General features: G+C 34.2%; 2 protein-coding genes across 2 annotated transcripts; both read right to left on the bottom strand.

Annotated features, from left to right (window-relative positions):
• Positions 1-1,103: 1,103 nt before the first annotated feature.
• On the bottom strand, positions 1,104-18,048 carry LOC138312046 (uncharacterized). Its single transcript, XM_069253123.1, has 21 exons — positions 17,832-18,048; positions 17,446-17,558; positions 16,549-16,590; positions 15,968-16,051; positions 15,260-15,417; positions 14,237-14,363; positions 13,501-13,606; positions 13,171-13,229; positions 12,767-12,895; positions 11,956-12,009; positions 11,454-11,496; positions 11,161-11,192; positions 10,563-10,649; positions 9,619-9,696; positions 8,545-8,625; positions 6,954-7,031; positions 6,652-6,704; positions 5,601-5,679; positions 4,867-4,925; positions 4,552-4,623; positions 1,104-4,270 (listed from the first exon to the last, which is right to left on the bottom strand). Exons 1-21 carry the CDS (start codon positions 17,914-17,916, stop codon positions 4,105-4,107), a joined length of 1,785 nt encoding a protein of 594 aa, XP_069109224.1. The 5' UTR covers positions 17,917-18,048; the 3' UTR covers positions 1,104-4,104.
• Positions 17,610-26,041, bottom strand: LOC138312045 (uncharacterized). The gene is made up of 9 exons (XM_069253122.1): positions 25,079-26,041; positions 24,680-24,791; positions 24,218-24,390; positions 23,515-23,711; positions 21,932-22,650; positions 21,027-21,083; positions 20,035-20,481; positions 19,415-19,428; positions 17,610-17,894 (listed from the first exon to the last, which is right to left on the bottom strand). Exons 1-9 carry the CDS (start codon positions 25,838-25,840, stop codon positions 17,871-17,873), a joined length of 2,505 nt encoding a protein of 834 aa, XP_069109223.1. The 5' UTR covers positions 25,841-26,041; the 3' UTR covers positions 17,610-17,870.
• Between the last annotated feature and the right edge of the window lie 257 nt (positions 26,042-26,298).

Here is a 26,298-nt window from a genome sequence, read left to right on the forward strand (position 1 = left end):
ACCTCAGCGCATCTCTATATAGTCTTACATTGGAGGCCCGTCACCTCAGCGCATCTCCATATAGTCAAATATAGGAGGCCCGTCACCTCAACGCATCTCCATATAGTCTAACATAGGAGGCCTGTCACCTCGGCGCATCTCTATATAGTCTAACATAGGAGGCCCGTCACCTCAGCGCATCTCTATATAGCCTTACATAGGAGGCCAGTCACCTCAGCACATCTCTATATAGCCTTACATAGGAGGCCCGTCACCTCAGCGCATCTCTATATAGTCTTACATAGGAGGCCCGTCACCTCAGCGCATCTCTATATAGTCTTACATAGGAGGCCAGTCACCTCAGCGCATTTCTATATAGCCTTACATAGGAGGCCTGTCACCTCAGCGCATCTCCATATAGTCTAACATAGAAGGCCCGTCACCTCAGCGCATCTCTATATAGTCTAATATAGGAGGCCCGTCACCTCAACACATCTCTATATAGCCTTACATAGGAGGCCCGTCACCTTAGCGCATCTCTATATAGCCTTACATAGGAGCTAGGCCCGTCACCTCGGCGCATCTCCATATAGTCTAACATAGGAGGCCCGTCACCTCAACGCATGTCTATATAGTATTACTTCCTTACATCCTTAAGAACCTTCTAGTGATATTTAAAAATTAAAATTTACAATTTCATTTGATTAAAACAAACTATTAAACCACCACGTATTGAGGGTCGTGGCGAACCATTTCTGTATATGCAGGTCAATGTCAATATATATATTGTGATAAGGTTATCTGTCATTAAATGTTAGGTGACAAGGTTTTATTGTCAATAATTGTGAGGTGATGAGGTTTTACTGTCATCAAATGTGAGGTGACAAGGTTTTACTGTCAATATTTGTGAGGTGATAAGTTTTAATGTCAATATATGTCACTGTGCCTATCTATTTAAAACGTTGTACAAAAGCAACCCATTTCTCTTCATAGCACAGAAGCCATTCAAATGACAAAATAAAGAATTTTAGAGATACGTTCATTCCATTTCTGTACTGTAGCTGTCAGTATTTTTCGATATTATCGTTATTGTAAGATACAATAAAAATAACAACAAGGAAGTATTCACGTTTATGATACGTTTATAAAAAAGTCATGAGAGGATATATTATGAGGAAGACAATAGCAATATTATTTTCATCATTAACATTTTCTTGACTTTTATCTTAACATGACATAATAAACATGACAGACAATGCACACTAATACAATATATACAGGTAGATATATAAAACAGACTTAGATCAGTTATTAAGTGTGTTCTGGGAGATTCATAGCGGGAATGGATCCCCATCTATGTAAAAAGATCTCTCTCTGCTCATTGATGTAAAAGTAGCATTGTACAAAGTTATATTTAAACATTTACAAAATTATATATCAGCTTATGACTTTTGAAGTATAGATATATCTTTTGCAGAATTGGTATGAATTTGACTTTATATTTCATAATATGCAGTTTTCAAAATCAAGATATCCAAAATACAATGTGCTAACCACTCTCATTGCTTTTAAGTATTAGTCAACAATACTTTCTTCTGCAAAAGTATTCCAATTTCATAATCTTCATATTTTGCATAGCATATGTCAGAGATAAAGTAGTCTCTTGCTATTCTATCCCATAAATATAGGATCAGATGATGCTGTTTAAAGATCCTCCACCAGCGGCAGATCAAAAACAATAGTCATCATTTGAAAAATAATTGGTGTTATATTGTGTGTATAGAATTGTCCAATTAACACAAGAAATAATACCAAACACAATAAATATATAATTAATCCAGTGTACATGTAAGTTATGTTATGCACATATTTTTTCCTCTCTATGAGCCACTTCAAATGCCTTGTTTTTCAATACATGTATTTGATTTAAACCAGACAACTTAGTGAATTGGTCTAAAAGATTCAAGAGACATTGAAGTGTTTTCCATATTCCATCAATATTGAGGCTGTTATCATCAGCAAATTGCATGAGCTTATTTTCATGTAGTTTTCAATAGTTCATCCCTTTATGTCTTGCTTATTTCTCATCATAATGCACATGATCTAAGCACACGATATGAACAAATGTGACATAATAGGATCTCAATGTCTACATCCACAGTGGTAAAAAAGAGGAAAAAATAATTGTAGGAAAGATACTTAAGTATCATCATTGATTAATAAGTTCAATCTAATAACACTTTCAGAAAAGGTAAAATACAACAAAACATTGTACAGGAATTCCCATGATATGATAGGTAGTGAAAGGCCTTTTTAATTAAAATTAACCATCCATGGTTGTTATTTCCTTCTGCATAATGCAGTAAATCATGTGTAATTATCAATTATTAGCAGCAACAACTGATATAACAATGACATCAATCATTGCAACAAAAATGTAGTAACATGTACATGTATATCATAACAAGTTTTCAAACATGGTCAACTGTATTTTATACTGTAGTTTTTAAGTCACAAGACAATTAACTCAACCACTGAATGATAATGAAATGTAATGGATATTTACAAAGTCGTAGTGTCCTTTGCTGCATCACTTTATCATTGTCATTGCCGTTGGTGGTATGAAGTTTACATAATATCACTTCCTTTACATCAGAATTTGTCTTTTGAAATGATGACTTCACAGAGACAAATAACTTACATGATTTACACCATCAGCAATTTTGTATTATAACATACATTGATTGTCTATTCCAGAGTATGTGACAGAGAAAAAAATAATTTATAGCAACTGCTTATAATGCCACCATGCTATTGATCAGCCGTTTTCTTTTTTGTAATGTACACATGCAAAATCAAGCAAAACATAAGAATAATTGGAATTGTACTGACACTACATTAATAAATTGTAGCTTTATAAATTCATTATTGAAAAAGTGTATGTTTCAGTGTTGGATTGATCAACAACATGATACATAATATGTTCACAAATTGTTGGAATGTTATGATGTTGATATAGATTGAATATATCCTGTGAATCAACCAAATATTAGATATCTACCAAGCCTTTCAAACACACACATGTACATTATGACAATTTACTAAATTTGTAAATCATACATTTTATGGAGGCGGAGAACATAATTAGCATAGTAGATACTTTATATCTATTACTCTCATATGTTATTCATCTGTAATTCTCTACATGTAATTATGTTAAAATATATTTTGATACTTTATCTATTACTTTTATATATATTGCGTTTTAACATATTACATTTATTCTATTTAACATAAACCCACATAACATCTAAGCATTACTCTAATTACCAATAATACTGCCAGACTCGCACTAAATTTACATGGTCATGTTTTTTGAATAATAAATGTATTCCTAATATATAACATGATTTTATTGGTTTATCACAATTGCCTTGAATATAATTTTGCTGCTTATTCACGAACCAAAATATAAGTTCTTGGCGAAAAGATCTGCCATATTTTAAATCTTTCTGTACTCGTGGTACATACATCTGTTAAAGTAAACATACAGTTTCAAGTCATCCCCAGAATAGTGGAGTTATGATTAAAGTTATATGTGCTGTAAATTAATTGGCAAAATATTTGACATATTATTTTTTCTTTAGTAATATATTGAAACCATCTGGTTTGATCAATAAAGCTGTGTAAATCTTTCAAATGGACAAGGAAACATACATGATGCCTTATAAACGTTAGTGAGAACACAGATGTTATGCATTGTAAAATTCGTGGTTCTATAATTCATGTTTCTTTAGATGGAAATAATCTTTCAGAAATTACTTAATGATTATTAGAAATACTGTAAAAATGTGAAATGAAATTGTAAACAACAATTTGGCTTCATGGTCTGACCCTGTGTACTAATTTCAGTGCACTGCAGACGTTTTTTGGCAGTCCTTATTCGTATTTCTAAAAATAAAACCTGTGCATTGAAAGTATTGTAATTTTCAAAATGTTGGTAATTTTCGGTGGAGAAGGACCTATTAGAAGCTCTTCTTGATTCGCAAATATGAAAAATATGACACATATAACTTTAAGTATGAATTAATAACATAAATATATGAAGCCCTTTACAGAATACTATTACAGTTTCATTTTCATGCATATTTTGATTGCCTTTCCCCATGATTCCGCTTCACACACACAGCACCGTCTGATCGCTTCCTTTCTTGTAACTTTTCTGATTTTCTGGACAACTTGAGTCACAGTTTCTTTCAAGATGACATGTCTTGTATACTGTTCTCCTTTACTGAAATTACATGATACAAATGATACATGAATTATATGGTATGTTATATGTGGTTATTACTTTTTGAAGTTTGATATCATACTTAATACTGTATCATAGTATCTACAATAATCCCATGCTTTAAGTTACACATGACTCTAATGTTTGGTTTTTCAATGAACATATGATTCTGTACGAGAACCGAGACAAGATTAAAGAATGTGGGACCAGACAAAGCAAATCAAATTATCTTTAACAGTTTGAGCCTTGTAGCATGAATGAACATATTAAGTTTTACTTACACCGACGATTCCCTGATGGCATCCATCAGTTCTTTCTCAGCACCACGCACTGTTGACCAACTTGTGTACCGGCTGCTCCAAACAAAGAGAACAGGAGTTAATTGTATTGAATACTTTATATAATGTCTTACTGTATTTAAACACCATTTAACATATCGCATGGAATTGTCGACATTGTTAAATTTTCTTGTGATAATTGATTAATATCTCACTCAATCAAAACACATTATTATTTAACAAAATGAAGGAGTTTCATTCTGATACATTGTTATTGGAAAACATTTTTGTATATCTTTTTTTGCAAAATTCACATACTCTCTTGGGATTATTTTGGAAAACGTCTTCATGACCCACATCTCGATTGCCATCAATGCCTGTAATGAAAAAAAAAAACAAAAAAAAACATTGGATACAAAGTCCTTTACATGCATGTGGTTGATATGACTTTGAGTGGGAGTAATTAGATTGTTTCAGATTAAACCATTGTGATGATGACCTTATACTTCTATTCAGAAGACTATTTCATTCATGCACATCAAACTTATGGAACTTATTCTTAGTCCTAAATTAAATCCTTACCAAATCAATATACTACATACATCGTTTCATTGCAGTCTACCAGATACATGCTCATTAACAAGGAAAACTTGCGGACAAAGAAATTTCTCGTACACGTTTATAACTTTTCTTAACAGGAGACTGATAACAGTATTTAATTGTATAAAAATGAACTGATATCATTAATAAGTATACCCCACACAACAAAGTAAGGGGGACAATTGGAATTGGTTTTTTGCCTGTCTGTCTGTCAACAGAACTTTGTCTGGCGTCAACTCCTCATAAACTGTATGACAGATTTTAACATTTAGTACACAGAGCCCTAGCTGACATAAAGGGGACTTGAATAAACTATTTAGGGTTCTGTAATGTCCCCTATTAATGGAGTTATTACAAATTACAAAGTCTAATTAGCCCAAGTGGGATGTAACAGTCGGTCACTCTGGTAACAGTTCTAGTTTAAATTGCATTTAAACAAACAAATGGTGTACCTTTGCTTCAATCTCCATCAGACCATATCCATATGTTTGTCTTGGATTTGGTAATTTCATAAACTGTTCATGAAAAGAGCTGGAAAGCAATAAAATAGCATGTAATTTTCAAAGTGAGTAGTCCTTCATCTATATCAAGTTACTATCATCCTTGATACTCCAGGTGTTATCTGGTACTTAACTATCATTATTATCCATTCATAGTACAAATGAAGACATATCATGAAACAAGAGGCCGAGAGAGCCTGTATCGCTCACCTGGGTATTGTAATGCAAAGTAATGTTCTGGATACAGGATCATTGATTTAGCTTTAATTTTCCTATTGGTACCCATTCTTCCTGCCCAAGGGGGTCAGAGCCAAAATGTTTACAAATTCTGTTCTCATTCCCTACCTTCCTCAGAGAATGTTTCTGGCTAAATTTGGTTACAATCCATTTAGAACTCTATGAATACTAGTAGCAATTGATAAGAAATGTAGATGGATGAACAACAGATGCCACCTCATGACATAAGCTCAATCGCCCTTTGGACCAGGTGAGTTAAAAAAAACTGACAAAGTACAGGCTTACAGAAACTTTGGAGATTACAGAAAGCCATGCGCAACTTCAAAGCCACGCCATGAATCAGAGTGTACAACAAAACCACTTCGCTATAGTCATTTGTAGTAACTTACACAGTCAATGTAGATATCTCAACAGAACCTTTACGAAGTATGAACATAACTGCATTATATCAACCACAGATTTGTTATAAATAAGTTTTACTGTACCATAACATTTGATGCTACATAGGACCAAAGAAACTGATCGTCCATTTTTGCTGAGATATTATTGTGGTTACAGTTTTGGTATGAAGCGTTTCTGGAATGTTCAGGATAAGCTAGTATAAGCTGGTATCAGAACTTCCAATTAAAAGCTAGCTCATACATATAACGGTGACAGTGTCACTTGCAATTTTGTTATTTATTCTATCTTTTCCATAACTTTTAAATTGTAACATTTCTTTCAATTATAGTACATGCAGTTCATTATCATTAACTCTTATAATTACCTTGGCAATTTACCAGATGGAAGAAGCGTCAGAGTGGGATACAGGATTGGTATCTGCAGCAAAAAGATTATGTGTCAGTTAATATTCACCTTTGCCTAATAATGCATAATAAGTTTTATTGGACAGTTAAAAAACTTAAATTCAATTTAATAAATCCATACATCAAGAAAGATATTGAAATGGCAATTAAGATAGGAAAACAAACATAAAATGGCCAATTCTGAGAATACACAGTGTAATCATCATAATTAAATCTAGCAGTACTAAAAATGTAGTTTATCTTCTTATTCCATGGTACTTACTGCATCTTCAATGTCATCCATTGACAGTTTCCCTTCTTTGTCACTTTCATCATCAGATTCGTTATCCTCATCCATGTTCTGTTTATGAAGAAATAGGATTAATTAGAAATGTCAAATTTGTATATGTATCATGCATTTTTTGTTGTTATCAACTACAACACTCATCCGTGATAACGAAGGGCTGTGGTGGCAGAGCGGTCAAGATGTCTCCTCAACATATTACCACAAGCCCTCAAAATATGGGTCACCAGTTCGGTGGTTTTTCTCTGGGTTCTTCCGGCTTTCCTGCACCACCAAACCTGGCACATCCTTACATGACCCTGGCTATTAAAAGGACGTTGAACTTATAAAACTCAAAACCCACTCATGATTAGGAGATAAACTTATGTTTTTCTTTGTATTAATGGGGTATCACTCTCGAAATGTTGAGGTACATTTATTTGTTATTTTAAATCCCTCTAGTGGTTAAGTAGGAGTAATCTATCAATCGTTGGCAGATGGACAGATAGACAGATGAACATACAACCTGAATATCCAGTAGCTCACACAACCGCTAACTTTTTTGCAGTGGTGGTGGTGGTGGGGGGTGAGCGGGTGCATATATTGATGTTGGATTATCTGTCAAATTCACTTGTCAAGGTTATATCACTCTTACTATATACTGAACCATGTGATATAAATATTTATTACATAATTCATCGGATATGCAGTGATTTCGCCCGTGTAATAATTTTGATTAATATGTACCTAGTGCAATAAGACCTGGGGCGATTTTCATTGGCTGGAAATTCATTGTGATGTAATTCAGAAACAATAAGATGACGTCAGGAAATATTACCTGATGTCAGAATTAAGATAACTGGAAGACAAAAAGGCGGCCTCCGCTGGATTCTTGGAATACATTTTGACGTAAAGTTCTTTGTTATGAATATACTTGTAATTATATGATACAAAGTATCTTAAATTTATGTTCATTTCATATGAAATTGTATGGAACTCCTCTCCAAACTTTAATTTTTGCTGTCTGACTATTGGCACAAAACAACATAGTCACATTTGAACAAACTGGGTAGCCCTTCATCCTAGTATGCTGCAGGTCCAATATCATGTCTCTAGACCTCGTAAATATTCACAAGAAGTTGTTTGAAGATTTTAGCCTGTTTTACACATTAGACCTTGAATGGCCATCAAGGTCATTCATTTGAATAATTTGTTGCTACAGATGTTCCATGACAAATATGGTTGTAACCCGGTCAGGATTAAGGAGGAGTAAAATTTTAAAGCCTAATTTCAACAAAGTTCCCCTTTGAAGCCCCATCCCTTTGTCACTAGGGTCGAAACTAGCTCATATGATCTTTCACACCAATTATGGTTAGAATCCACTCAATGGTTAATGAGGAGTAGGATACTTAAGCCAAATTTCATCAAAGTTCCCCCTTCTGAGTCCTTCCCCTGTCCCCAGGGGTTGGACCTACTGAGGGACTTAGCTTGATGGGGAATATCACTCACAATGTTACATTTAACATTCCTTTTTTGTAAGCCTGTTTGTTATAAGTGTGTCTTACTATATACTGATATAGCTGTACTCTACCTGTGGCCATATAAAAGGAGGTATATTTTCCATTGGTAAAAGTGGCGCTACAATTTCTTTCTCCCAAATCATTTCATCTTCCTGTCAAAGAAATGACAAAAAATATCGATAAGAAAGAAGAAAAACAAGAAAACTACTATGTAACTACCGTAGATTTAAAATGAAACCGCTCAGAAATCTAAAAGTCACAACAACATGAATTTTATCATTCATACTACACTTTTAATTATACTACAGATTAACTGAACATATATGGCCTACACTATGTAACTTTACACCAGGCTTATATATCAATATGTATTATTGAATATTTGACATACGTAATATTAGAGCCAAATGATGTTTTAAATAACAGAAGGGCAATATATTTTTTCTTAAATTACAGTTCAGTAGTGTTTGGTTGGGGACATAAACCATGTGTTACAATTCATTTTGTGGATTCGTAGCAGTTGCACAGATTATTGCGTTTTGATTTTTCAATGATGGCGGCACCCCATGAAAAATACGCTTTGAATATTTGGCATACATTGAAGTAAATAATCTAGCTAGGTTCTTTCATAAGATACAGTAAAAATACTCTTGGTCTTGTTTTCAACAAAGTACAAGAAAACATTTTGCTGACAAATGAAATATCTTCATTCCACCATCATGCATCCAAGTGGTAAGCTTCAAGAAACAAAACACTTGTATGGTTCGGTTAGGCTGGTACAGTGCATTCCATTTGGGATACAGCAGGTTCGTGAACTTAACCTTCACTATCAAAATGGATTTACACAAGAAATCTTGCATAAGTTTGGTGTTGTAATTATTACTTCATTTTAGATCATGAATATAGATATTCTGATGCTTATATACATAAAGTCATTTTAATAAACTTATGACTTTTGGTTTAGGAAATGTACTGAGCCTTTCACTAAATCAAAAACTTCTGAAAATGATTTCCTATATTAACTGTTTTCTATGCAATTTAAGACCTTATCTTTTGTGAAAAGTTAATTTATTTCCTATGAAATTAATGTTCTTTTATAAAAAGGTGAGCTGAAATACCCAATTATTAATTAAAAAGCTACTTACTTTCTTCAGTTCCTCATCCCAAGCTTTCTGTTCTGAATCACTAGGTGGCGCTAATCGATTTCTTGTTGTTGTGATACTCTGAGATAAACAAGCACACAAAGTTATTGTTAATTTGTAAGCAAATCTCATGCATTAAATTACAAGAAAATGTTATGTTGTTTTCTTCATTTGCCAATTTGTTTTCATGATGTATGCATGAAATTGTGAAGAAAAGAAATATAATGTAGCACAGCTTTACCTTGTCTCCAGTGACTTTGTTAAGACTTTACTTGTCGGGAGAAATTTATTTACTTTCTATAACAAGAGGCCCATGGGTCTTAACAGTCACCTGATATTTGATAAAAATTAGTTATGTCATTTACTAGCCAACTGATGTCTTCTTCATGAAATAGGAAAATAGATCTAATAGGTCTATATACAAAGTTTCATTAAGATTGGTGCATATTAACTCGCATTATCGTGTTCACAAGGTTCAATAATTATTATCGCAAAGGGCAATTATTCCGTAATTAAGTAATTACTTAAATCAAGCTGATTTTCGAACTCGTCCGAGATCTTTCCAATGTTAGTCTACATACAAAGTTTCATTAAGCTTGGTTTATATTTACTCAAGTTATCGCGTTCACAATGTCGAAAAATAATTATTAGTGCAAAGGGCAATAACTCCATAAATTACAATCAAATCACGTTGATTTTCAAACTCATTCGAGATCTTTCGAATTTTTAGTCTACATACAAAGTTTTATTAAGATCGGTTTACATTTACTCAAGTTATCGCGTTCACGAGGAAATGGTAACCAACGACGCACGACGCACTACACACGACAGAGAACGACGGACGGACAAACGACTATTGCAATAGGTCACCATGACTTATGGTCAGGTGGCCTAAAAATGTTCTATCCATAATGTGAGCTGAAAAACTCAATAGAAAATTAACTTACTTTCTTCTGTTCCTTTTGCATAGCTTTCATATTTTCAGCTGTAGGTGACATTAACCGTTGTCTTTTCGGTCTGCTAGCAGTAATATTCTAAGATAACAAGCACAACAAAGTTATAGGTTTATTTTGAGAACAACAATAATGTACGGAAGCCTGTTAGGGTCATATTAAAATAAATATTAGTTCGTTATAACGACATAGCTAGGTCGTTATTACGACATTCAAATGTACCAGTCGTTATTACGACATACTAAGTTGTTATAACAACATAACTAAGTCGATAAAACGACATACTAAGTCATTAATACGACATTCTATGTCGTTATTATGACATAACTAAATTGTTATTACTACATAACTAAGTCGTTCTTACGAGATACTAAGTCATTATTACAACATAAGTAAGTCGTTATTACAACATACTAAGTCGTTATTATTTTACAACATAATATTTTTTTTTCAATGTGACCCTAACAGGCTACTAATGCATTAAATGACGGAGAGATATGTTGTTTCTTTCTTTCATATGCACATTTGTTTTCAAGAAATGTGGATGAAATTGTAAAAAAAACCCAAAATACTGTGAAATATACAGCTTTACCTTGTCTCCATTTTCTTTGTTATTACTGTTCACTGAAATTAGAAATATATACTGGTCATTCATACAGTAAATACATAAAATATTAAAGCATCGGATGTCATATTTTTTATTCAAATTCATGTGTAAGATATATTGGGTGTTCCAGCATATCCAATGGTGCGCGTTAGCTGCTTATATTGTTTCCTGATCATTCATGAATAAGGGATGGATGTATCATAAGGAATATTTTACCCTTATGAAACTAAGGATTATTTGTAAATACATTAAATTTTCAAAAGAATAATTGTACTCACTCTTTCTTGGTGTTCCATAAATGAAAGAGCTTCTCTTCCTGGTCTGAAAAGCATTTTATAATAAAAATAATTATTTCATATTAAGAGTTGAAACAGGAGCAGAAACACTGCCACTTTTATAGACTATGGTGTGTCTCTGCTAGGGGACATAACCCAAAGTATCCATAATTAAAGGTGCAAGTGCTCATGAGTCCATATTTCTACCTACTATTAGGCGTTTTTCACTATACTTATATAATTAATGAAACATTTTTCATTACCTATCAACTGAATCATATATAAAGTAAACAAATTCCCATTAATGTAATATTTCAGAAAATTGTTGCATATCCCCTAGGTCAGATTTAATTTGATTCCTGGTATCAACATGGAAACATTTTAATGCTATTTTACTGCATGCAATGCTGATAACTAAAAATAGGGGTCATCGTGGTCTTCATTGATGAGTTGTGTTTTATGTCTGCAAAAGATGTGTCTATGTAATCTATCTGAACCTATTAACCTTTTGAGGGTTTGTCCGTAGTTGACGACTCCTTCCATGTTGCTGTACCTTGTTCTGTCAAATAAAATCAAATGAAATACATTTTACATAAAAGCACATGTGATAGCCCTCGCCATTGAATGATCTTTATATCTATATTGATTAGGGTTTGGGGTTTTAGTCAGGATCATAAAAGGATGTGCAAGGTTTGTTGGTGGAGGAAAGCCGGAGTACTCCGCAGAAAAACCACGAACCAACTGTCAGTACCTGGCAACTGCCTCACATAGGTTTCAAGGATGGAGGGCTAGAGGTATTAATGGTACTTTAATTGCAAAAGCAAGCTACATATAAATTAATGTTAAAATTTTACCAAGAAAATAATAATTTTGTAGTATTTTGTCATAATTTTTAATGGTTGCCATGCAATACAGACTTAATATATGCAACATTATTGTCTAGTTCTGCAAACTATGATGTAATAATAAATGGAAGCAGTATTGTCTGAGACCAGCCAGTATTACACCCGTAGGTATGAGAGAAATATATCATATACATATGTAGTTATAGGAAGACAGTTAAAATCTTTTCAAAATATAAGAAGTTATTTATAGCAATAATTAGCCAAATAACTCCCTTTTGGCAAATCCCAAACTTCTTGTGAGCCTATTATCGATCAACATTAATAACATTCTGAATCACATTATATCTTAATCAGTAGAGGTGCAAGGAAAGATATTAAATTGTGGTTGGATGAACCAACAAAGGATGACAGACCCGGTATGGCATTAAACTCTATGTTCAATATACCTTTGTTAAAAACAATAACACATACCATAGGTTCATAATCTTTGAGGCAAAACCTGCACAGGTATGGATTTGTCTGTATCTCTGATGTCCGTTTATGCCTTGGAATATCCACACAGGATCGGTGAAACCACTTCGGACATGAGTCACATTGAATCTAAGGAGCAATGTAGCATACAATGGGATATACTGGCAAATGTGTACATTTTATCTACCTGGGCTTGTTTCTTAATTTATTACATTATGCATACTGTACATGTATTCATTATTCATTATACGCTGAACTTCTTAGACTCGTTTCATAGAACTCGTATCCATGGAACGTTCATTTTAGATTCTACATGTATATACATAAAATCAGTTGTAAGCCACGGAAGTTAAACACAAAATAGACTTGTTCACATGTACTACAGCAACTGATGTTGTCCTTACCCAGAGACAGTCTGATGTGTCAGTCAGACAACACTCCCTGCAATAGCTATCAAGTGGCTCTGCAATTAAAACAAAATGTTTAAAAGGCTGGAAACAATAATCATATCATAAAGAGTACAGTTGGACTGCACCAACATAAAATACTTAATTTTCCACCAAAAGGCCATGCTCATATTCACCTGGTAACTTTGTAGAGGCTTGTTGTAAAAATTATTAGGGCAATAACCACATTTTATAAATGATATACAAGTAAGATATTACTTACATAGAGCATATATATCTTAATAGAAAAAAACAACATTATGAAACTAAAACACTTATGTCCCTTACCTGATATTTCTAGCAACTGTGTTGCTATCCCAAGTCTTATGGAAAGTATATCCTTTGGAGCGGATTTGAAACGCAAAGGTTGGTCTGACAACAAATCTTCTGCAAACTATGATGTAATAATAAATGGAAGTAAATTATGATGAACATTAAAGATGCTCCACCGCCGACAGAGCATAAATGATATTGATCATTTGAACAATAATTGGTGTTCAATCGTGTATGAATATGTCTAATTAACACAAAGAATAATATAAAATAATTTATTTTGCCTTCAGTGCATGTGCAATCAGTACTTCATTCCAAATAGGATATAGTGCCACAGATATTTTTTGGGATGCAATTAAAGATTTTTATATTTTTAACTTGAAGTAAAATTAGAAGCCTAAGCTTTTCAATGGTGGAAATGGTGTGAAGTAAGTAACTTTTGTAACTGAAAAGAAATACTAAATCGTCTGCTCCTGTTTTTAATAGTGAAAAAATACTATTTGTCAGAGGTGAAGCATCTTTAAGTGAAATTCCAATTAATATGATAAATAAAATGATAACAAAAGGCATTGACTTTTCTTCAGCAGTTTTGGAGAAGAAGTCAAAAATGTAAATTGTTTAAGGACACACGGCAGACGACACAGGTCTCAAAGATTTAGCGCACCAGATCCACACATGGAAATTATATTAGATTTGGACAAACCTAAATTAATATCCAACCTCTGTTTCAATGAACATAAAACTGAATTACCTTCAAAACATATATCCCACAAGATACAGAGTCATACTGTTTTATATGACATTGTGTGTCTAGAAGCCACTTTGATGCTGCTGGAGGGCTGTCAATGCCAATATTGTACCGGTATTGTAGAAATCGCCTGTAATATAAAGCAATAACCAACTAATGTTACACATGTGTGTTTTAATTTTACAAGTCAAATAAGAGGTCAGAATGAATTTGGGTAGTACTGCCAAAAATCACAAAATTTACTGCCTAGCGAATGGAACACAGGGTTAAACAAAGTAGTCAAGTTATGGTCTACCATTTCATGTCACATTTTTACATTTTATAGTAGTTATAAAGAAATATTTCCATCTTAGTTTTAATACACATAAAGCATAAATACGCGAATTATTGCAGTGCACAAAATCTGTGTTGTGGCAAATATGCTTAAAGCAACCAGCATGTTTATCTGTGCCTTTAAATGGTTTTTCATAGAATAATTCATAAAATCTTATAGTAATTAATTTTCAATTTACCTAGAATAATGATTACAGAAGAAAAGAAAGGATATCAAAATGTTTGCGAAGTTATGGCTCACTTAACTTTTATACTAATAGCGCATCTTTTCCTTATTGAATCATGTAATCTTTGAAAATATTTAAAAAGAATATTAATACTGTACACAAATATGATCTTATAATAACACCTTAATTAGGCTAGTTACTGGATGTAACAATAAATGGCATCAAGGAGAAAAAAAGTGGTAGGAGGTCACTCTTTGTAATATAAAATATTGACAACACATTCATTGAAGTATTACTCTGTAGGTTTTAATAGTTTAACGTCATATATACAGACAGGGTCATGTAAGGACGTGCAAGGGTCATATCTCTGCTCGGATATGAATTATGTACAGCTACAATGTGTAAGAAATACTGTCACCAAATATCATTCCCAGTAATTTAGGTGGGCAACCTGAATACCCCCTTCTCCACTTTGTTGCACAAATATCTTTGCCAGAAGCGTTTAAATGTAGAACTTTTAACATACCTCCAATTCATTAGGATCAAATCTTTCTTGGCCTGCGTTTCTCCGAGTGGGTTTACATAGATCAGTCTCCTTTGTTTTGGATACACGGCACACAGTGTCCAGTGCGAATTGCTTTCATTAACGGCCCCAATCATGACATCATAGTCAGTCAAATTTAACTGAAATATGCAAGTAAATGTCATGTTACAAATGTACTACAAATGAATATAGGCTAGCAATGGCATAGGATACTTAAATATGTACAAAGTAATCTATCTGATTCAAAGATGTGACAAGAGGAACATGACAAGATTCTCAGGCAGACAGACAGACAGACAGACAGACAGACAGACATTAAAGGTAGTTTTTTTGGTAGTGGATCAATATGATCAATTTTATGAGTATCAACTAAATAAAGTGTTTAAAACTTTTTTTTTTCATTTGAGGTCTATCTGAGATCTGAGATCATTTCACGAAAAAAACCAGATTGCTCTCTTCAAATGATCATGAATATAAATCAGGTTTAGGTGAAACCCAGGAGTAGAAGCATTCTATAAGGGGGAATTTTAGCAATGGTTCTCTTTAAAGGCCCTATCACTCTGTCATCAGACTCAGGGGTAAATGAGCACATTCTGTTGATAATGATTCCACATTAAAATATTAAAATATTACAACACACATTGCACAATGGAATTTGAAGATACATATGACCAAATAATTATTACAAACCCGTCTTAGTCCACCATGAATCAAACTTGAATCTTCAAAAATGGCTTTGGCTACTGCTGTCTCCATGTGATATATTCTTTTGTTCTAAACCAAAATAAATCGTATTTCAATAGCTAATCACATTGAGTAAAAAGTGCAAGTGTTTTAATGTTGTATATATTTATGTATTCATAATTTAACTGTATTATGTTTTTGTATGCATGCATGTACTTGTACAAGCACATGCAATTAAATCAAATAACAACAGCGCCCATCAAAGAATGATATATGTCTGACAAATGACAGAAGGATCTTTTCTCTGGTTTTTAAACTTTCACAATCAAAATCCAAGATGACGCTGGTCGGCCATCTTGTTAAAAACCGATCGGTCCAAAAATGCAATATTCACAACTAAGACTCTAGGAGAACCTACATATCAAATTTGAAAAAAGATCCCTTTATATTGTATAGCTCTTTCTGAGAAATAGCAGTAACAAGAAATGTTAACAGATGGACGAAAGGACAGACGGACGGACAATGGACCATGGACGAAAGGCGATTTGAATAGCCCCCCATGTAATGATGATGGGCTTAAAACTTACCATGGACACTGATGTTAAAAGAAATAGGTACGCATCCATGACCTGTAACAATTAAGAACAAACGTTGACACGTCAACCATACATATATTTTTGCTATAACTGATTTTTTTTTTCACTTTTGATTTTTTTATGTTCCATTTGACAGAAAATAAAGATGAAAACGAGAACTTTTAACATAATAATGATGTATTATTTTAAGATATGAAAATATATTCTTTCTCTTTATTAAACCTCAACTGACAGATTATAAATCATCATAGTAATTTCATTCAACCGTTATCAAATTCTGAAAATATATTCCTGACTCAAGAGTATCTCAAGTTTCATCTCAAATTACCTGATACAAGTATTTAATGATAATAAGATTATCGTTTTTTTTATTAACTCTAACTTGAAAGTTTTATTCAATTGATAAAGATACAAAATATGTATTTTTGTCCACAACTTTGGCTAAATGAATCGCTCACCTGGTTTGTAATGCCGTAGTAATGTTCTTAATACAATAAAACAAAATCATTGTCTCTTTTCTGAAGAAATTTTAAAATTTAATTCTAATTTCCCATATTAGACCCCAACCCTTCCAATCTCTGTTCTATTTCCCCCAAGGATGTTTCTGGCCATTTGTTGGACGAACGAACAATAAACAAATGACGGACGCAGCACCATTGCATACCGATAAGCTCACAGGCTCAAAAGGAGTATTTAAAACAACCTGCTAACTTATTATTTTAGGTCTTTCAGGGTGATTATCCATTCTCACTGTCAGATATCACCAATCAGGGGAAAAATGAAAATATATGTATCTATTGTCAAATCACAGATGTAGATCCAGATTTCAATATATCTTGGATAAACTGGAGACTGCATTATGGCAATAAACATTAAAGAAAGCATTACCTCATCACTCAAAGTTGTTTGCAGAAACTTAATTGAATGATCTGTGATAAGATTTGGGCCAACTTTGGCAAGGAGATGACCAACAGGTCCAATCGTCCAAATTTTTTGTACAACTGCAAACATATAGTGGAATGATTTTTTTCAAATATATGTATACATTAGTTAATATAGGCATAGGTAAAGTTTCACCTGTTATGAAACAAAGAGGGTTATGTTTTAAAAACTCATTGTATAATCATTTACAGGTATAATGTCAGCAATATATTGATATGTTTTCAATTTACATGAAATGAATCAATAGGAGAATCAAATTAAGTTATGTTTACTTTCAATATATTTGAAATATGTTAAATGAAATACGCAATTTTTTTAACAGGAATATTTACCATAATCAGCATCAAATAAAACATCACTTGGTGTTGCAACTACTGTTGAACTACTACATGCAGCTGTAGGCAAAGAAAGAAACATAATTATTTGAATGACAAGATATTAGTGGAGATTTTATGGAAATGTCAAAGAAGATTAACCAACTTAATAATTTTCATAGACCACAATGTTGGAGTTTGTAAATTTTATAATGTATTAAACAACTGAATATTAGTTAGCTACTGTGTTCTATTATTAAAGGCTAGGTTTTAATATAGATAGAGAAAAAAGTTAGGGTTCTTCAATTCAAACTCCAACCAGGGTAACCATTTTGAAAGAAAGTACATTTTGCAATTTCCAAATTCATATCATTGCTATGTAGGAATATTCTCTGTCAGAAAACATCTCTACTTTTGAATTTCATGATTATATATAAAACCAGCCAATCAGTGGCCAGGTCAAAATTCTATCGTGGGCTCAATCTTCAATACACAGGGGCCATTTTGAAGGTCTTTTTTTTTCATTTAGTTGATTGTTCCCTAAAGATGCTGCCATAACAGACACAGAAAAACAATTATCACCCAAGAAAGTACAACATCAAGATCACAATCACAACAGGATACATTTATATACTTGACATTTAAATGTCACTTTAAAGGGCCACTATGTTTCCAAAACAAAATTTAAATGATAACAGTTATAATGTTAGAACATCTTCATTGCTAACCTAAGATGAGGTTAAACACCAAACAAATGCAAGGTTCCATATGTAAACCTTTGCTTAACAAAGAAGCTCATTTCACTGTTTTACTGTGTGCAGTTGTACTGATAGCCAACCACGTCTAGGACGACGAGGATAAACATTAAGTCTACCCAAGTTCTGGAAATTATTCATGTGTAGTGATAATGGTCATTTGATAACTTTTGAGATTCCATAAAACTATTGAACTTATTTCACAGTAAAAATTTAAAAATTAAAATCTGTTTTGGAAATGTAGTGGGTCTTTAACACCTTCAAAAAGCTTCATTAATCCGGTGAATTTGAAATATCGATGTTCATGAATGATAATAATCTTTCATGAAATTGTATTACAAAGAAATTCAATGTTAATAGTCTGCCAAGTCTTGATTGGTTACATTTGTATGTACGCTTTTTATCATGCTGGTATATATATATATACATATATATAAAGCTAGGTTCTTATATATTCATATATTCATGCAGAAATAACTGAAACCATCAATCTGGTCCGATAAATTGTTGAGTGCCATGCAATGTGAAAAAGGATCCAATACCTTTGCATATGAATAAATTACATCCACAAATTACATCTTATTTACTTCATGTAAAATCTCAGTATATTATGTGAAATAAAAAAAAACCTCTATAATTTAAAAGTACTTTGAAGTTAGAAAATTAGTTAGATCAGTATATCTGTTTACCCGTCACCAGCTCTAATTACAGAAAGAATTGAAATCTAATGTCTACATGACAGAAGGTGAAAAGGCGAGCAGTGGCAAGGCTATATAAGCAATGGAAGAATACAGAAAGTTTGAAAGGTTACACACACCCAAGTATGGTAATATTTAAAACCATTACCTCTGTGAAATATTCTGTAAAGGGATGGACGAAAGCAGATATTTAGTTTCCTAAAAATAATGTATACCGGTAATTCATTTAAAATACCTGTAAAACATAAAACATTTAGATGTGCTTTATAACTTGAATATTCATTTCAAGTCAACACAAGTAACCATCCTCCCACTGAAGTGTTTCAGAGCTGAAATAAGAGCTATTTTCTCTTTTGTACATTACTTTAACATTTGAATGAAAAGTTTATAAACGGCAATCTCATTGAAGGATCAATCCAAAAATGTCATATGCACGACTAGGACCCTAGGGGAACCTGCATATGAAATTTGAGAAAAATCACTTCAGCTCTTTCTGAGAAATTGTGGTAACAAGCTTTAATGATAAGAATTGAAGATGGCAGCCTGTCTGCCATCTTTTGACGGATCAGTCTCAAAATGCATTATGCACAATTAAGGGCTTATGTGGAACCCGCATATGAAATTTGAGACAGGTCCCTTCCTGATAAATAAGGGCTAATAAGAATTGTTAACGGACGGATTGACGGACAATGGACCAGAGACCATAGTCAATCTAAATAGCCCACCACCTGATAATGGAGGGCTAAAAACTATATCCTGAGACATTACCTGGTTTATGTGGCGAAATGGGGCCATCCAGTGAGGGAGGATTATCTGCCAAGACTGGGCCATGTAACGATGGAGGATTATCTGCCAAGACCGGGCCATCCAGTGATGAGGGAAGATTATCTGCCAAGACTGGGCCATCCGGTGAGGGAGGATTATCTGCCAAGACCGGGCCATCCAGTGATGAGGGAAGATTATCTGCCAAGACCGGGCCATCCGGTGAGGGAGGATTATCTGCCAAGACCGGGCCATCCAGTGAGGGAGGATTATCTGCCAAGACCGGGCCATCCAGTGAGGGAGGATTATCTGCCAAGACCGGGCCATCCAGTGAGGGAGGATTATCTGTCAAGACCGGGCCATCCAGTGAGGGAGGATTGTCTGTCAAGTCCGAGCCATCCAGTGAGGGAGGATTATCTGTCAAGACCGGGCCATCCAGCGAAGGAGGAGTTCCTACAATAAGAGTACTAGCATTTCAAGATATTCATTACCTGCATCTAAATAACAGCTTCTAGTATTGATACATTCTCTTGTTTTGATGTGAGTGTGTCTTAACACAGAAATTTTTATTAAAATTATGATCATATTTCATACATATTGAGGAATGTATCCTGTGGTGTTCTAATTTCAGCCATTACAGATTTCCCTGTTAAGTGTAGTGTTGTTAACTGTTGTGCACATTGAACATTGACGCACAGTTGACAGACCCATTTTAATGTCTCCTTAGGTAAGAGAGGTAGGTTGAGACTATCTCAATCATTCTTTTGTATATTGGAGAAAAATAACCATTCCCATTCTTGAAAAGTGACACCATATAGTCACTACCCTTGTGGAAAGCCTCAGTTTGGAAATTCATTAATTATCCCGTGTTGTGATTTTGATGTCACACCCTCAAGAGAGAGAAAGATTCTATTAAGATTTTGACAAGAGACACATAGTACCTTCATGAACAATAGTATGAGCACATAGATAGATAGTGTATCGAGCCATTAACTTACTGGTTTTTGAATGGATCTTGGCCTTCATTGGTTTCTTTCTTGCCATGTTACCAATTTCTGCAATAAATATCAATGAAATAAACAAAAAAAACATGAATTATAAAAGTAATAAAAGTTCTAATTGAATGATAATAGATATTTCTAATTATGAAATTAGCAAGAAGTGCTTTCCACAACAGGTTTTCAGATTCAATTATGCTATTTAATATATATAGTATTTAAATTTGACCCATAGCTGACCCATTTCATACAAGGACGCTATAGACTAAATATAAACCAATTATTTTTATTCCTATATCAGAAGAAGAATTTTTTTTAATTGCTAGATATTTCCGTTTTGGATCCTACTACTAACGTTATACATATGTATATTCCCCCCCCCCCCCCCCCCCCCCACCATCTCTCTGGTGCCAAGAGCACAGGATCACAGTTTATACAAAAGTTGTTCTTCTTTACCAAATGTTGCTTCATATCAAACTTAAACTAAACCTTGATGCTTGCAACAGGATAATTCACTATATTTCCCCAATTAATCCCAATTCCTCTGGCCCCTAGAAGCCTAGGATTACACTAAATCTATTCACCTTCACCCAAGGATGTGACTACTTCCATCTATATAATTGACAATGGATTTCTACAATCTGCTATATTTCCCCTATTGGGGCCGACCTTCGCACCCATGGGGTAAGAACCACCATTTATGCAAGGTCCCTTTCACCCAAGGATGTTTTCTGACCAAATCTGGTGTAAATCCATCAAGGACTTAATGACAAGTAGTGATTCAACAGGAAATCCCTCTATTTCGATCCCCTATTGGGCCCTTAATGATTAAGGACTTATTGGAAAGTTATTCAATGTCATGAATATGTAGTTTTGAACATTATTTTATCGTGATATGTGTTTACCTAACACTGCTGCAGCTCGCATCTTTTGGGCTTTGGCACCTACTCTGCGCTGATACTTCCCATGCCGTCTGAAATATTTTCTTCTTGTTGGTAATTTCCGTAACTTTGCTGATGGACCTAATGGTAAGTTGGCATCATGAGGTACATTTTCTTTCAATGCAGTTGCCACTTCCTCCAAGAGGTCATTTGCATTTTGTAAAGTATTATTGTCCTTACAAAGGTACACCAAAGTCTGGATGTGTTTAAGTTTACTGAGGACATTTCTCTGGACTTTCACGGTATCAATGCTGTCTTCCTTTGTTGAAGAGATTGCTTCCTCCGTCACCGGTTGTCTGGTCAATGCACACAACCCAGAATGTGTTTTTACTGAGGAAGTGTCTAAAGTGAGCAGTGGGTTACTTCTATACAATAAAGGAAGATCCAAAAAGTCTGAGTTGGTAAATGTGAACACAGCAAACATGTGCTTACATGGCAGAAAATTCCTCCTAAAATCATCACAACTACAGTCCGGGTATGCAGACTCACTGCCCAAAGACACAGTGTATTTCCTGGAGTCACTTTTAACAGTGTAGAGACCCACGGTATTCAGGCTGATATCACTGCTCTGGAAATCTTCCTCTCCCTTACTGAGCCTCTTCAGCATGTGCTGTACAATATGATGAGGGCGATCATGTAGATAAGAAGGGATGCCCTGGTAGGGTTTGAAGTTGGAGGTTGATCTGAAAATGAAAATCTCAATATAGTGATTTACATTTTTGGAGTACTATTTCCTGTCAAATCAAAGGCTGTTCCATCAAATGCTATTTTTCTCTATGCAGATGTTTTAATTTTATATTTTACATTTTCTTTATATAATGGAAATGACTACTTAGATGTACAAGCAAAGGTTGTCATTATTTTGACATGCATTGGTATGTTACATACAATCAGTGTTCTAGCAAATACAGACCAACTCATTCATTAATATGAATTCGGATAGTACAAAACCCTTATGTAACAATATTCAAGTCTCCTGGACACGTTTTGTATTATCTTAAACCCACAAAACAAAAATTGACAAAACCAGGTTAATTGTAACCATTGATCACTGTTTGTACTCCCATTATGTGTATACAGTGGGTAATCCATATACAGGGGATGAACAGTTTTCAATAAAACGTAAAGTATATCTCTGATCAAAGGCATCATGTTGTTTTATTTTCTGGGTTCGATCCCACTTAGTACAAATCCTGCATTATACAAAAGGATTTCAGGGGTCCCCATGAATTCATAATAACAGGGTTGGACTGTATATGATGGTAATGTGCACCATTTGATTAGTGCACTATATGGTATGCTAAAACACCCAATGTATGTCAAAAATATGACAATCCATACTTAATTGTTGTATCATCTGTCAGGAATAAAAAACATGTATACTTGCTTTCCAGTAGAAGTTACCAGACATTTTCAAGAACTATCATAACTATTTCATTTCTAATATATGTGCAATGATGAGTAACTAATACATAAATGTACAGTCATGTATTTCCTAAATGAAACAAAAATGCTCATGCAGTTTGTGCTGATCTAAGATATATTACCTAAAGTTCAACATCAAATATGTTTGATACAGGTCTGGCAGGAAATCCTTGAAAATTATCTGCACAAGGTTGCTGAGCGAAGCAGAACTGGACAACTTCAAATAGAAATGCTTCAATGACTTGTTTAGGGTTTCCACACCATTGTTGGTTGTCACAGGTAAATGGAATCCAGGAGCGATACAGGCACGACACCAACTCTATAAATAAATATATTCTAGTTATGGATATAAATGAAATTAATAGTTTAAAAAATTTCTTTTTTGTGCAATTTAATTTTGCATTTTTTTTTTGAGAGATAAAAATCACAGAAAAGGTCCATAACAAAAACATCAATTTTCAATTATGGATTTAATTTACACGAAGCTGTCTTATTCAAGAGAAAATTTTAAGCATATCAAGTTGATAGGTACATATAAAGTATGACATCCATTTATATCGTTTACACAAATTCACCCCGCCTCCCTCCAAGTCTCCAAAAACCACAAAGATGATGCATAAAGCATACGAGACAGATATGATATCTATTCATACTTTCATTTATCTATCTCTTTATTTTTGGGAGTTTAACATATTACTTGGCTGACAACCCTTGGCCATGTCATTCTGACTTTCTGAGACGAGGTCATTTACACATACATAGCAATATGACCAAATTTACCCCTTTACCATATGCCAATTCAGTACTTTAGTAAAAAAGTATTACCTCCTTTACAGAAAGCCATTTGCTCTCAACATATCTCCTTAGAGATCCCCGGTAGAAAGACTTCTCTTCCAGACTTTGAATGGCCTCCTGTAGAGTTTCCTCTGAAGGGGCATCAGCAACTGCTCTCAGATGGCGAAGGAATTCCTCCCTGTCTTCACTTGGAACATTATCCTCTGCGACACATTCAATATAAATTTCAAATCAGTAAAAAACATAAAAAAGGGACCCATGGTCTTAATAGGCGCTTTTCAAAACAGTTTTTAATTTTTAAAATGGGAATATAAACATGATTGATAATTTTGTAGAGTGGCAAAAGTTATCAACTTGTACTATTAATACCTTTACATGTGAAAGGTCAAACCCTTAAATATACATGTAGCTCAACAACGTATCATTCAGCCATATTGCACTGTTTGAAGTTGGACTTTTGCTCATTTGCTCCTGAAATTTGAATTAACCTACCACTTCTAGACCACCTCTCCCAAGCTTGCTCTCTGTGGAAGGCACACATCAATATTTTCCCGTCAGGAAATTCTGCAGTCACTGCACCAATTTCTGCCTCATCATAATCCAGCTATATAAAAAAAAAACAGTACATCATGATTAAAAACTTCACATTATGGTTTACAAACAATGGACACTAATACACCATCAACTCAATTGCTCTTTGGACTAGATGAATGCTAAAAATGATCCATTTGAGTACAGGTAATACCAAACCACTTGACCGATGCACATGATATATTGTAACTTAAATTCAATTGTTTTGGGAGATATGATTGGATGGATGGATCCATTGTTTAATGTCCAGTCAAACTTTGATGGATATGGAGATAAATATGTATTTTCACAAAAACCAACCATGAAATACGATGGCTTCCAATCTTCATTCCAAGATTTCAGTATGGATAACGCTTCCTGGATGCTGCTCATGGTTTCATCTTCTGTTATGAATTGGCATACTGGTATATAGTCCACATTGGTCCTCACAACAACAAGGAATAATGGTAGGGCATACTTGGTGGTTTTATAGGTTGCGTCAAGCAAACACAAGGTATTACCATACAAGTTTAATAATCGTTGTTGCCATTCTTCCTGGTGGATAAAAAGGAACTTGCTGGTTGAACCATCCTCACAATCGCTGGCTGGTCTAAAATGTATCTTCCTTGAGGGGTCTTCTTCTTTCATCTTTTTTAACCAGTCTTCCAAATTTTCCTGATCACATTGAGAAGAATGCTTAGAGGAAAGAGTTAAACAGATATGGTTTTTTATGTCTTTGTTGGTAGGAAAATATGACCTATCCATTGGGGAAGGTTTGGAATCCTTGTCATCATACTTCTTGTCAACAAAAGTCTTCAGCAATCTTTTGATAATGCCTACATTTGTTATCCCATCACTCACAAACTCTCTGATTTTAGTTTTGACTGTATCATCAACTCTGTTTCCCATTACCGATTCTGGTGAAGGAATGTGATTGTTATGCCCGTCAGCTAAAGGGAGTGATACATAAATCCTTGTATCACCATAGTCAGGATCATTTTGGAGCCGTTTCCTCAAATCATTCATTAGAATACTGCGTCTGCGGTCTTTCATACTCAAGTCAGAGGTGTAGTCCATATACATCTTAACATGTCTGATAGTTATCTTTGCCTGACAATCAACCTTCCTTGTAGGCTGAAGGTGAACCCTTTTCGTCTGAGCATAATCATGCAAGTTGGGAATCTAGAAAATAGAAAGCCAATATAGAGATCACTGAGGTGACGGGCCTCCAATGTAAGATTATATAGAGATGCGCTGAAGTGACGGGCCTCCAATGTCTGAGTATACAGAGATGCGCTGAGGTGACGGGCCTCCAATGTCTGACTATATAGAGATGCGCTGAGGTGACAGGCCTCCAATGTCTGACTATATAGAGATGCGCTGAGGTGACGGGCCTCCAATAACTGAGTATACAGAGATGCGCTGAAGTGACGGGCCTCCAATGTCTGACTATACAGAGATGCGCTGAGGTGACGGGCCTCCAATAACTGAGTATACAGAGATGCGCTGAGGTGACGGGCCTCCAATGTCTGACTATATAG

The sequence above is a fragment of the Argopecten irradians genome, unplaced genomic scaffold (genome assembly GCF_041381155.1).
Source record: "Argopecten irradians isolate NY unplaced genomic scaffold, Ai_NY scaffold_0192, whole genome shotgun sequence".
Lineage (NCBI taxonomy): Eukaryota > Metazoa > Mollusca > Bivalvia > Pectinida > Pectinidae > Argopecten > Argopecten irradians.